The sequence below is a fragment of the Capricornis sumatraensis genome, chromosome 1, assembly GCF_032405125.1.
Source record: "Capricornis sumatraensis isolate serow.1 chromosome 1, serow.2, whole genome shotgun sequence".
Taxonomy (NCBI): domain Eukaryota; kingdom Metazoa; phylum Chordata; class Mammalia; order Artiodactyla; family Bovidae; genus Capricornis; species Capricornis sumatraensis.
This window is the reverse complement of record NC_091069.1, coordinates 98,897,506-98,912,075: the sequence shown is the minus strand read 5'-3', so window position 1 is coordinate 98,912,075 and position 14,570 is coordinate 98,897,506. Positions and strand designations below refer to the sequence as shown.

The 14,570-nt window shown below is 44.1% G+C and overlaps 1 protein-coding gene across 1 annotated transcript in view; it reads left to right on the top strand.

Moving 5' to 3' along the window:
* Positions 1–14,570, top strand: part of SLC9A2 (solute carrier family 9 member A2) — an 88,384-nt gene that overhangs the window by 15,638 nt on the left and 58,176 nt on the right. The window contains exon 2 of the mRNA XM_068971477.1: positions 11,444–11,907. Within this exon, the coding sequence (XP_068827578.1) occupies positions 11,444–11,907 (464 nt within the window). The remainder of the gene's footprint in view (positions 1–11,443; positions 11,908–14,570) is intronic.

The following is a 14,570-nucleotide window of genomic DNA, read 5'->3' as shown; positions in this document are numbered from 1 at the left end:
CACTGCTGCACGTGCATACATACTTAGTAAATCAGGCACACGTACACATGTACATAGACACACGTGCGCATGTGAACGACACTTCAGGACGTAAGCTTCATGCAGGAAGGGAGTTTACTTATTAACTCGCTGTCTAGAACAATGCCTGGCTCGTAGTAGGTACTCAATAGACAATCATCGTTTAAATAACTAAGTAATATTTAGAGGTGCTTTTCGTTTCCTCTCACTTTAATCACGTGGTTGTGAAGGGAATCTAGCGCGTGTCTTGGTTCTGTGCCCTTTCCTTCACAAATACACTAGTTTGTATGGTGGGTCACTCAGTCACCCCACTTATAATGCATCTGCTATTGTTGCGCCAGCTTAGAGTGGTGCCTTAGGCTCTGTTGCCCCAAGCCTGAGAACACCCACTTACTAGCTGTGGATTTGGGGGTGAGTTAATGCACCTCTCTAACTTCAGTTATTTCATCTGTAGGTAATGACAGCACAGTAAGTCCCCTGCATGCAAACAAGTTCCATTCTGAGAGAGCATTCGTAAGTCCGGTTTGTTCTCTCCAACAAGGTTAGCCTAGGCACCCAGCTAATACAATCAGCTAATACAGTACTGTACTGTCACAGGTTTATAATACTTTTTGCACAAATAATACATAAAAAACAAACACAAAAAATAAATCATTTTTAATCTTACAGTACAGTACCTTGAAAAGTACCATTGTAACAGCCCAATACCTGGCATCCAGAGGCTGGCATCGAGTGAACGGGCAAGAAGAGTCACTGACTGGAGGAGGTGGGAGATAGTAGAGCTGAAGAATCGTCAGCAACCGGAGACGGAGGGCGCGCTGCAGTTTCTCTCATGCCCGACGTTAATGGCACAGCTTCTGGTTCCTTGCTGGGACCATACGTATGTTCACATCTTTGGAAGTTCACAACTTGACAGCTCGTATGTAGGAGACTTCCTGATTGGGTTGTTGAGACAGAGCTCGTCCACTTAAGAAAACCTGCTCCCTGAGAGACCTTGAGATGTGGTTGGCCCTTGTATGAGAGCAGACGTCCTGTCTCCTTCTCCGGAGCCTCAGTGTTACGCCACAGAAGTCTCTCCTGTCCAGAGGTTCTGCAGCCAATTGTCAGATTGCCTGGACATTCCTGTCTCCAGGAGCTGGTGTCATGTGTAGGTTTCTCTCTAAATTGTATGTATTTCAGTGTCCGATGTTGCTTACCCTTAAAAAACCATCATACTGCTTTTGTAAGCTAATTTGCAATGGAAGAGAAAACTCTTTATTTTATCCCAGGTTCTTGTCTTGAAACCCAACACTCAGGGTCAGGGGTCAGGTTGAGCCATTCTCTGCACCAGCAGCCTGTCTTTGTTACCCTCCTCCTGACACCTCCTGAGCTTTTGGGTCTACAATGTCATCAAGGTCCCTAGACAAGTCTGCTCACACACGGCAGGGGAAACGTTTTTTCAGCGTGTTTCCAAGTACCTTTGTACATTGTGTACAAACAGGGTTCCTTTAGAAATCTGGATGGGAAAGAGTTTTAAAACAAAGTGCTACTCAGAGTCATTATTGCAATTTTAAAACCACCCACCAACCCTCTCTCAGCTTCCCAGGTGGCGCTAATGGTAAAGAACCTGCCTGCCAATGCAGGAGATAGAAACAGACGTGAGTTCGATCCCTGGGTTGGGAAGATCCCCTGGAGGAGAGAGCATGGCAACCCACTCCAGTATTCTTTCCTGGAGAATCCCATGGACGGAGAGGAGCCTGGCAGGCTACAGTTCATGGTGTCACAAAGGGGTGGACACAACTGAAGTGACTTAGCATGCACACGACCCTCTCTATTACCAGCATCCTTAGGCAGAATCGCATGTTGGCTGAGTGTACATTTTCTCTAAGAAAACACTAGAATGGTGAGGAGGAGGAACGATGAGAAATCCCAGCCCCCTCTTTCCTATCTGACTGACGTTTCCGTTGTGCCGGATTGGGAAGGACACCCTGTTGGTACCAACTGTTCTCCCTTGGGAGAATGGGCATCCTTCTTTGCGACTTCTCTGGTGAACTATCTGGAAGGCAGGGAGGATGCTGCCTCTAGCTTGAGCTTATGTTTTTCAGGGAATTAGAAAACACATATGCCTGCATGCGAGCTCCAGCCCCAGTCCGTCTGCGCCCTGGGGCCCAGGCTGAGTTTCTGCAGAGCTCTGACATATGGTTGTTTTCTGGCTACGCTGGACTCAGTGTCCTTCCCTCCTCAGAGTACAGTCTCCTGCGATGGAAACCATGTATCTTTGTGTTCGTCTACCTCTGTGGAGCTTGGTATGTTCAGAGATAAAACTTAGGATGTCTACATTGTTTTATATTTTCAGTTGTTTCATATCTATCATCCGTGTTGCTTTTCCTGGAAGTCTTTATTGTGTTTTATCTTATTCTTAACCTGTCTCAAGAGTGCTGATAGTTTTGCTGAAAGGACTGGTTGATTGGCTAGTTAATGTTTGTATTGAATGACCTGACTCCCCGCCCCACCCCCCCCAGCAGTTTTGCTTGCTGTTTTTTTCATTTGATCTTGCTGTTTTCACTTTTGAGTTTTGAAGTCCCTGACACCAGGGGAGTTGTTGCTAATTCTAAATCTTTGGATGAAAGTGCATCGTTGGCAGGACTCCAGTCTTCCATTTCCCCCCTCAGTGTGTTAGTAGGTTGGACTGCTATTTTGATGAAACAGAATATACATGATGAAAGTGGAGCCATAAGACTCTACATAAGGATCCCTAAGATGCAAACATCTTGATGTTCCTTGAAACCCTGGCAGTCTTTGCAATGAAAGGCAAATGGTACGACACTCGGTTGTGCAAAGAGCTGGTAAAAATCAGAAGCCAGAGAGGAGGCAAAGTAGAGGAACATGCTATGATTCTAGATGGTTTGGAAAATAGTGTAATTTACCAAATAGGGCAGTCTCTTAGTTTAGCCCAAGGCTCCAGTGTACCCATAGGTCCCCACCATGTAAATCACTGGTGATTGAATACAAGCAATCACTTGACTGAAAAATGAAATCAGGTAGCAATTACTGGCAATTGTGGATTCCTCTCCTACCCTTTGATCTACTTATTTTAAGCAAGTTGTCAGTTTATTTAGAAGGCGGGCTCTTCAAGGATTAAAAACCAAACAGAAAATAAAACCCGAGCACAAGGTGGTTGGGTGGGTGGGGTAGGCTTCCTGGATAGCCTCATAGAACTTAACAATGACAGTGGGCAAATGGCAAAACCCAAAAGCAGCATCAGTCATTTACTAACACATGGGCTGAAAGACAAATGCCAGGATTTAACATCTAACCCACGGGGGATAAAATAAAAATTGCTTTCAGCTGTTGGCCTGCACGGAAAGTTTTGAATCTAGGTTACAGAATCTTATCACCTCTCCCCCAGCCCAGAGCTTCCTCCCTCTGTGCTCCCATCTAGCAGGCTCTGCAAAGGGTCTGTTATGTAAACAGTCACCAGAACTTACTAAGTCCCTGAATGCTGAAATTCCCCCTACACAATCACTGCACACTGGAAAGTCTTTACCATCAGAATGGTTTTTTCAGACCTGATCCTTTCTTGGTCATCCCCCTTCTATCACTAAAATGGAAAATGAAGAAAAAGGAAAAGAGAAAAGATGAGGGTCCAGAGCCACAAGGAGATGAAACTCAGTAAAAGTGAAGATGTGGACGGACTTCCCTGGTGGTCCAGTGGCTAAGATCCTGTGTTCCCAATGCAGGGGGCCCAGGTTCAATCCTGGGTGGGGAACTAGATTCCACATGCGGCAACTGAGGAACCTATAAACCATGACTAAGACCTGGCACAGTCCAGTAAATAAATATTAAAAAAAAAAAAAAGATGCCCAGCATAGAATAAGGGCTTTGGGATCTGCTTCATAGCCATACAATGTAGGTGGGTGGGCAGAATGAATGCAGAGCAAGTTCTGTGATGACTTAGTGCTGCAGTTCACATGAAACGTAACCCGAAGACTTGTCTAAATAAGAATACTCAGTGTAGCCAGGGCTCACACTCAGCATTTTGCCATCAGGGATCCTGTTTCCTACCTGGCTGTGTTAGAAAGCCCCCTGGATCACTTTACGTGGTGTTGGGAGGCACGTATTTCATCCCAGGGCATTGCATCTGCAGAAATACTTTGTCCAGTGTCACTGTTCTTTCCTGGGGCAGAGCTGCTGCCTTGGGGGGCTGTGTGTGCCCAGTCTCTCCAGTCGTGTCCGACTCTTTGAGACTCTTTGGACTTCAGCCCGCCAGGCTCCTCTGTCCATGGGATTCTCCAGGCAGGAGTACTGGAGTGGGTAGCCATTCCGTCTCCAGGGGATCTTCCCACCCCAGGGATCGAATCCGTGTCTCCTGCATTGGCAGGCAGATTCTCTACTGCTGAGCCACCAGGGAAGCCAGGTGGGCTGTGGGGTGGTCGTCTCCAGGCTGTCTGCATGGTGCGGGCTGCGTCTTCCACCTCGACTGCACTTTGCTCACAGAGTATTTAGCAGAATTGATATGATACAAGCCTCACATTGTTCCTCTGTTGGCTGTCCTAGACCCTGAGTGTGCTGATAGGAAGAACTGAACATCCTTGGGACCCATCCCCCTGTCCCGTCCCAGCTGTAGCTTCAAACAGGAGAATGTGACCCATTACCAGGGCATTCTAAGTAATCTACTTCCTTGGCAGGAAGTAATCAAGGCTTTCAAGTACATAATTGGTTTTTTTTTTTTTTTGAAAACTAGTTCATGGTAAACAATCGAATATAAAGTTCAAAACCATGAATAACTGTAAGTGAGAAATGAGAAATAGGATTACGGAAAAGTACAGTGTGTGTGTATTTGTCTGTCTTCTCTTTCCTCCAACTTCAAGGACAATTTATCTTGGAAAGGAAGAGGTCAATTTGCTTTGACAAGATCATTATGTAAAATGTGTACTTTACATAGACGCTATTAGCTGCCTCTTTCATGTTGGTCTCTTGGACAATCCCTGGACAAAGAGTGACCCCCTTGGACTACAGAGGTAGCCCTTTAACAGATGTGGCCCAAGCTTGTCCCTTCATGGGATTAGATTTTAAAGAGATACTGGAGGGTTCTAGAAATTCCACGAGGCACAGAATGAGGGGGCTGTATCAGTGGACTATTTATTTTGCCCTGTGGTGCCTGAGTTCACTGCCATGGTTTAGCCTCTTTAGCAGCCCAGAGAACTTCCCTTGTGACCTGCCTGCCCTGGACTGATTGGGGCAGCAGAAGCCTGGGCCCCCACACCCCCGCCCCCCCGCCGGGGCGTGTCTGCTAGCCCCGCACCCCCAGGACCTGTGAGCCAAGGGATCCAGTGCCAGGAGCATCTTCCTGGCCACCCTAGCCCTGGTCAGAGCCTGGTTCCTCCCAGGCGCCTCTAAGGTTGGGACTGAAGAACTCTGTCATTTGAGGAAATAGCTTGTTACTGTTTTCAATTTGTGACTTTTCTTGAAATCCAGAGAAATAATAGTTTTTATATATACATACATATGGGCTTCCCATGTGGCTCAGTGGTAAAGAATCTGCCTGCCAAGCAGAAGACATGGGTTCAGTTCCTGGGTCAGGAAGATCCCCTGGAGGAGGGAATGGCAATGCACCCCAGTATTCTTGCCTGGGCAATCCTGTGGGCAGAGGAACCTGGTGGGCTACAGTCCATGGTGTTGCAAAGAGTCAGACATGAGTGAGCAACTGAGCCTGCACCCATGGCTAAAAAGAACAGTGAGGAGAAATAGAATGGAACTTCCCCTCCCCCCTGCCAACCTCATCTTCATTATAGTCTTCAGTTCAGTTCAGTCACTCAGTCGTGTCCGACTCTTTGCGACCCCATGAATCACAGCACGCCAGGTATCCCTGTCCATCACCAACTCCCGGAGTTCACGCAAACTCATGTCCATCGAGTCGGTAATGCCATTCAGCCATCTCATCCTCTGTCGTCCCCTTCTCCTCCTGCCCCCAATCCCTCCCAGCATCAGAGTCTTTTCCAATGAGTCAATTCTTCGCACAAGGTGGCCAAAGTATTGGAGTTTCAGCTTCAACATCAGTCTTCCAATGACCACCCAGGACTGATCTCCCTTAGAATGGACTGGTTGGATCTGCTTGCAGTCCAAGGGACTCTCAAGAGTCTTCTCCAACACCACAGTTCAAAAGCGTCAATTCTTCGGCACTCAGCTTTCTTCACAGTCCAACTCTCACATCTCTACATGACCACTGAAAAAACTGTAACCTTGACTAGCTGGACCTTTGTTGGCAAAGTAATGTCTATGATTTTTAAGTTATGACCAACTTTCCTTCCAAGGAGTAAGCGTCTTTTAATTTCATGGCTACAATCACCATCTGCAGTGATTTTGGAGCCCCCCAAAATAAAGTCTGCCACTGTTTCCACTGTTTCCCCATCTATTTCCCATGAAGTGATGGGACCAGATGCCATGACCTTCGTTTTCTGAATGTTGAGCTTTAAGCCAACTTTTTCACTCTCCTCTTTCACTTTCACATTATAGTCTTAGTTGCGTCTTAAGACTTTTGGAACTGAGCTCTCGACAGGTGGCAGACAGGGTGGACCTAGCGGTGAGTGAGTAGGGAGGGCACCTGTGAGATGTGAGTGGGAGGCAGGGATGGGGGAAGCTGGCAGTTGAGCTGGCGGGCCACTCCTTGCCTTGGCTAAAGCTGGTTGTCCCCCTGAACACGCTGGTATGGGTGAGGGCCAGAGGGCCCAGTCTGCTGATTTTCCAGGATAAATCAGACAAGAGAATTTGTACCTGCAGACTCAATTTCCAGACATTAGCTCAATATTTTAGAACATCAGATGAATAAAACAAAATAGCACCAGGCCATGATAGCCCACGGCCTGCCAGTTTGCAACCTCTGGTCCAGACTTTTTCGTGTTACATGAAGTTTTGTCTGTTATCTGAGACAGTCAGGGTCACTTGGAATTTGCTGTGTGTTCAACTTAATAATAATCAAAATGAGTGCCATTCTCAGAGTGGGGTCATGTTACAAAGAGAGAAATAAGTCAGTACAGATGGCGACCTACTCTTACCATTGATGAAAATGGAAAGCTGTTATGGAATTTGTGTGTGAGAGATTTTCACGTTTTTCCCTTTGAATAAGGACCCTGTGCATGCGAACAGTGCTGGGGGGGCCATCAGGAGGCCAGCACGTCTTTCTTCTGCCTCTGACACTTGGTTGACCATTAGACCTTTTTCAGTGACCATTTGGTGACGTTAAGCACATTCACGATGTGCCACCATCACACTTCCAGAACTTTTGCATCTTCTCAAGCAGAAACTCTGCGTGTCAACCAGTGAGCCCTCACCTCTCTCCTCCCAGCCTTGGGTAACCTCTGTTCTGCTTTCTGTCTCCATGAAATCGGCTGTTTAATGTAGTCAATATCAGTTGAATCATGCAGTGTTTGCTCTTTTGTTTTTGGAGAGAGTAAAGATATTACTTGCATAGTGTAGTTCTTACAACCTTAACAAAATTGAGACAGGTGCAAATAAACCTTTAGTGTAATCAGATATAAACCAGTGGGCTGTGCATTCCATTGGGAAATAAAAGAGAAAGTTAAAGGTTAAAGAAATCAGAAAAGTTGGAAGTAGGAAAGTGATTGTTGTTCAGTTGTAAGTTGTGTCCGGCTCTTTGCAACCCAACCCCATGGAGTGCTGCACACCAGGCTTTTCTGTACTCTGCTATCTCCCTGAGTTTGCTCAAATTCATGTCCATTGAGTGGGTGATGCTGTCTAACCATCTCATCCTTACCTACTTAGGGGTGAATTTTGTAGGTCAAATGATGTCTTTGTTTATCTTTTTGAGGAACTTCCAGACTATTTTCCAAAATGGCTGCATAACTCATATTCTCACCATCGTATAAGGGTTCTAATTTCTCCACATCCACAAAAACATTTGTTATTTTCTGTCTTGTTGATTATAGCCATCTTGGTGGGTGTGAGACCCATAGATTAATTAGAAGTGAGTTGTTGGGTCTCTAGAGATTTTTAAAATTTTCCATATTTTACTGATTTCCATTTTGACTCCACTGTGAGCAAAGAATATATTCTATATTATTTCAGTTCTTTTAAATTTGCTTTTTTTGCTTTTATGTCCCAGGAAATGTTCTGTCTTGGTGTATGTTCTGTGGATTCTTGGAAAGAATGCGTATCTGCTGTTGCTGGTTGGTCTTCTGTAGCAGCGGTCTAAATGGAAGACAATTTTTCCACAGACTGAGGATGGGGGGATGGATTGGGGGTGATTCAAGCTCATTACATTTATTGTGCATTTTATTTCTAGTGTTATTACATCAGCTCCACCTCAGATCATCAGGCATTAGATCCCAGAGGCTGGGCACCTCTGTTCTATAGGATTAGATCCTGTTGGCTGTTGATCTAGCAATTATTGAGAGGGGAGGTATTGAAGGTATTAACTATAATTATGGATTTGCCTATTTCTCCTTTTAATTCCATCAGTTTTTGTCTCATATGTTTTATAGTCTGTTATTTGGTGCATATGCACTTGGACTTGCCATGTTTTCTTGGTGGGTTGACCCATTTTATAATTACCCAATGTCCCTCCCTGTCGCTGGGAAATTTCTTTGCTCTGAAGCTTACTTTATTGGGTATTAGCCAATCCCATTTTCTTTTGATCTTTTGATTAATATTTTTAGGATGTATTTCCTGGTGGCTTATACTGTAAAGAATCCTCCTGCAATGCAGGGGACCTGGTTTAGCCACTGGGTCGGGAAGAGCCCCTGGAGAAGGAGATGGCAACCCACTCCAGCATTCTCGCCTGGAGAATCCCATGGACAGAGGAGCCTGGTGGGCTACAGCCCATGGGGTTGCCAAGAACTGTGTACAACTAACAGTTAATGACTAACTATACGACTAACACTTAATGATGTAACTCTTTGCATTCTTTAATTTTCAACCTGCCTACCCCACTGCATATGAAGTAAAAGTTTTTTTAAAGCCAACAAATGGTTAGGTCATGCTTTTTATTATATTTTGCTCACAGCTATCTTTTAATTGATGCCCTTAGATGACCTACATTTTTTGGTGACTATTGGTGTGTCTGTGCTGTTTGAGATTTTAAAAATCTTCCACTTTTTCTTTTCCTTTCTGTTTACTCTCCGTTCTTCATCTCTGTTTTCTTTTTCTGTCTTCCTGTGGGTTACTTGAACACTTTCTGGAACTCCATTTCCATCTATTGATAGTGTTTTTGAGCTTTGTATAGCTTTTTTTTTTTTATTGATTCCTCCAAGTATTATATATTGACATATATACATATATATGTATATTTACAAAATGTATATACATATAGCTAATAACAGCTTACTGTTGTCACTTACCACTATGAGTGTAGAAACCTTTCCCCTGAATGTTTTTTTTACTTTCCCCATTTATAGTCATCTTAAATATTTTCTCTATATACACTGAGAACCACATCAGATAGTGTTGTAATTTTGGCTTCAGTGGCCAAGCTGAATTTAGAAAATTCAAGGGGAGAAAGAAAATATATTGAATTTGCTTGTATTTTCATTCTTTCCCTCTGTTTTCTTAATCCTTGATGTTCCAAAATTCCATCCCTTTCCATTTTGAGGATTTCCTTTAGCCATTATTTTAGGGCAGGTCTGCTGGCAACATATTTTCTTAGTTTTTCTTCAAATAAGAATGTTTTGATTTCTTTTTTATTACCAAAGGCTGGTCTCACTGGATATAGAATTGTGGGTTGGCATTTATTTTTTAACGCTGTGCCTCTTCCTGATAGCCTCCACAATTTTCTAAGAGAAATCTGCCATAGATAAGGTGTCCTTTCACTATCTACTATCAAGATATTTTTTTCTTCTATATTTTCAGAAGTTTGAGTATAGTTTCTCTGGATGTGGGTTTCTTTGGGTTTCTTCTGTGTGGGTCTCACTCATCTTCTTGATTCTGTAGGTTTATATTTTGTTTGGGTTCCCTGGTGGCTGCCTGCAATGTGGGAGAATCTGCCTGCAATGTGGGAGACCTGGGCTGGATCCCTTGGTTGGGAAGATCCCCTGGAGGAGGGCATGGCAACCCACTCCAATATTCTTGCCTAGAAAATCCCCATGGACAAAGGAGCCTAGTGGGCTACAGTCCATGGGGTCACAGAGTCAGACACAGCTGGGCGACTCAGCACACGTATTTTGGGCCAGATTTTGGGAGGTTTTGGCCATTATTACTTGAGTAGTTTCCCCTCCCACCCTTCTCCTTTTCTCACTCTGAAACTCTGATGACATGAGTGCTGGGTCTTCTCCTCCAGTTTTACAGTTCTCTCACGGTCTGTCTGTTAGAAGTCTGTTTTCTCACTGTCGTTCAGATTGGTTAATTTCTCTCATTCGATCTTCTAGTTTATTAATTCTTTCCTGTTGACTAATCCATACTTCCAGTTGATTATAAATCTGCTTTTGAGCCAACATAATTGAATTTTTAAAAATTTCGATTGTTGTATTCTTCAATTCTGAAATCTCCATAGGGTTTTTCTTTGTATCATGTATTTCCCTAATCAAGTTTACATTTTGTTTTCTCAGGCTTCCCATGTTTTAAATTTGTTTCAGGTGTGATTGTTATTATTCATGCAACATTTTTATCATGGCAGTATTAACGTTTCTGTCAGCTGAAGCTAACATCTCTGCCATTATGATGGTATCTTTTTAAAAATTATTATTCTTCAGCTTGCCATCTTCTTGGTTCCTGGTATGATGAGTGATTTCCTGTTGGAACACAGACATTTGGGGTATTATGAGACCAAAGTTCTTATTTATACCTTCTGTTTTAGGTGGCTTCTTATGGCACGGGGGTACGATGGGGAAGGGCTGCCTTATCATTAATTATTGCCAGGTAGCATAGATTTTCAAGTTCCCCACTTCATTTCCATTGCCCACTGAGGGTCTGCTCATTACTGCTGCATGGCCATGGGAGTCCCTGGTTCTCACTAGGTCTTACACTGATTCTATTTATTTTTAGAGTTAAATTCTCTTACTTGTTCTTTGTCCATTAGAATTATCATGCAGTAATAGCAGCTTGTTGATGTATCTGATCAAAATGGTATTTACTATTTTCTCACTGTTTCTATTGCATGTTTCAATTTAATTTTAAGAAATGTATATTTGATTGCTATGTGAATTTTTTTTTATTTTTTATTTTGCTATGTGAATTAATATACCTACATAGGGACACTTTTGTGACCCTATGGACTATATAGCCCACCAGGCTCCTTTGTCCATGGGATTTCCCAGGCAACAATACTGGAGTGAGTTGCCATTTCCTTCTCCAGGGGATCTTCCCAACCCAAGGATCAAACCTGCATCTCCTGAGTCTCCTGCATTGGCAGGCAGATTCTTTACCACTGTGCCACCTGGGAAGTCCCCATAATTCCTGTTTAACCCGAATTTTGTCCCTGTGTTTTCCTGAACAGGATTCCATCTGTATCACAAGCTTCCCACCATAGTGCCTGAGAGCTGCCTGCTCATCATGGTGGGACTTCTGCTGGGGGGGATTATCTTTGGAGTGGATGAGAAGTCCCCCCCGGCCATGAAGACTGATGTATTTTTCTTGTACCTCCTCCCACCCATCGTGCTGGACGCGGGCTATTTCATGCCCACCCGCCCGTTCTTTGAGAACATTGGCACCATCTTCTGGTACGCTGTGGTCGGCACGCTCTGGAATTCCATTGGCATTGGGGTGTCGCTGTTCGGGATCTGCCAGATCGAAGCCTTTGGCCTGAGTGACATCACTTTGCTCCAGAATCTTCTCTTCGGCAGCTTAATCTCGGCTGTGGACCCTGTGGCCGTGCTTGCCGTCTTTGAGAACATCCACGTCAATGAGCAGCTCTACATCCTGGTCTTTGGAGAGTCCCTGCTGAATGACGCCGTGACAGTGGTGAGTAACAAGCTCCTGCAGTGTCGCTCCACCAGGCAGGGGCCCCACCTACTGGCTCTGTGCACAGAGTGGGCATCTGAATGGTCCCCAGCCCCAGTGCTGGGAAGGGCCCTTTGCTTGGTGCCAGACTCTGTTCTCACTGTCTTAACATTCTCAATACCTTTATTATTTGTTATTTATTCATGGACTTCCCTGGTGGTTCAGTGGTGAAGAATTTGCTTGCCAATGCAGGAGACACAGGTTTGATCCCTGAGTCAGGAAGATCCCCTGGAGAAGGGAATGGCAACCCACTCCAACACTCTTGCCTGGAGAATCCCATGAACAGAGGATCCTGGTGGGCTATAGTCCATGGGGTCTCAAAGAGCTGGACACGACTGAGTGACTAAACAACAATAGCAACAACGATTTATTCATGATTATATAAAGGCACCTCATCTTCCTTTGCCTGGATCACACCAGCTGTGTGGCTCATCCTGTTTGCACAGCTTTGCTGCTGCCAGAGGAGCTTCACCGTGACTGTGAGCTGTGTGTCCTGGGGGTTTCTCACTGGCGGTTTCAACAACAATGGTCTTTGATCATAATTCAAAGGACTCAAGAGTGGGTAGCCATTCTCTTCTCCAGAGGATCTTCCCGACCCAAGGGCTGAACCTGGGTCTCCTGCATCACAGGAGGAGTCTTTACCATCTGAGCCACCAGAGAAGCCTGTGGCATGTGTAGTACAAGTGAAATGATCAAGCCCACTGAGTGCCATTCTCCATCTGCGGAGAACGCAGATTTGAAGCAAAGTTTTCATGACCCAACTCACTTCCTATTCCTACTCAGCCAGCAGACTTTGGGTCCTCATTTTTCCGTAGGTGGGTATTAATTCAGAAAATGCAAATTGTCTTTAATTTTCACTAATTGACACATAATTAGAGTCAGAGGCTCTTATGAGCTTAATGTGAGCAGAACTGACCTGCTTCCCGAGCTCAGGCAAGAAGCCTCTCCCCTCACCCACACAGCTGCACAGAGCTCCTCCACCAGTCAGGGACACTCGGGTGACCTTGGGTATGTTAACCAGTCAGTGAATGTTGGTGATGCTATTTTATGTTGCCCAGGGTTCTGTAGCAGTGATGGTGATAGGATCATAGTCAGTAACCTTTTGTGAATGTGTATCTTGTGTCCAGAATTTTTATAGCAGCCTATGAAATAGGTATACTTCCCATTTTGCAGATAGGAAAATTGAGGGAAATATTAAGTAAAGTGTATTTAAGTAAATTAAGTAGTTTATTTTACCCCCTCTGTTAGTTTCAATCATTAAAATGGCGTTCTTGATTTGTTTAAAAGTTCACATAGATTGCAAGGAAAGAAAATCAGTTCCCTTCAGTTTTATTGTGTATGTGCAACTTAAAGAGTACCTGGAAAGAGTCCCTCCATCTGAGTTGGAGAGAGGGTCCTTTAAATAATATCTTTTCTAGAATGTTTGAGCTTCCCAGGTGGCGGAGTGGCCAGTAGTCTGCCAGCAATGCAGAAGACACAGGTTCGATCCCTGGGTCGGCAAGATCCTTTGAAGAAGGGAATGGCAACCCACTCCAGTGTTCTTGCCTGAGAAATCCCATGGACAGAGGAAGCTGGTGGGCTACAGTCCATGGGGTTGCAAAGAGCTGGACACAACTGAGTGTGTGCATGCACGCGCACACACACACACACACACACACACGCAATATTTAGTATCCTGTGTGTAGGTTATGGGGCATCGGCTCTTCAAAGATAGGTTACTGTGATCAGCTTCAGAAGCAAACTGAGACTATCTTTTTAATAATTCAGTTAAAGTTTACAATAATATGACATCTAAAATAAAAGTTAAGATAGAAACCAACATTGTTCTCTGTTAATCTGTATTCACACCCTTGACCTGAATAAATATCACCTTTAAGGATATTCATTAACTCTGTGTAGATATTATTATGTAAAAATAATTTTCTGATAAGGAAACCCCATTTTTAGAATGTTGTTCAGTTGCTAAGTCGTGTCTGACTCTTTCGACCCAGGGACTGCACCATACCAGGCTTCCTCGTGTCTCATTGTCTCCCAGAGTTTGCTCAAATGCATGTCCATTGAGTTGGTGATGCTATCTAACCATCTCATCATTTTTAGAATAGCTGAGAGCTATTTTGAGACAGTGAAGTCACCTCATTCAAGTAACAAAATCCACTTCATTTATTCCATTATTCATTAATAGTGGTTAGTCATTCACTCACCAGTATTAAATTTTAAGTGGAAAACTGCCCTAATGATGAAGATGTTTTGTAACTCATTCTAATTTCTGGAGGCATCACGTTTTCCTTGCTGACTGATGTTTGATGTATACACTGTTACCAGGGAGACTGGAAATTTTAGTTGACAATCTTGGATCTATTTAGTGTATAGAAATCCTCACCAAGAGATAACAGTATCCTGATGCATTGCTTTTAGGAATAGGGGAGCATCATCAGGTCTGATTCAGGATGATCTGCCACTTCTTTACACTGATGTCCCTTCTCTTTTGAGATTTCACATGCAGTCACCTCAGTGGTCCAGTCTTTGAGTGTGTCAAGAATCAGACCTCATGGAGTGCCGGGCTGGGCTCCCCGTGTTATTCAGCAGCTTCCCACTAGCTTTCTATTTTACACATGATAGTGACG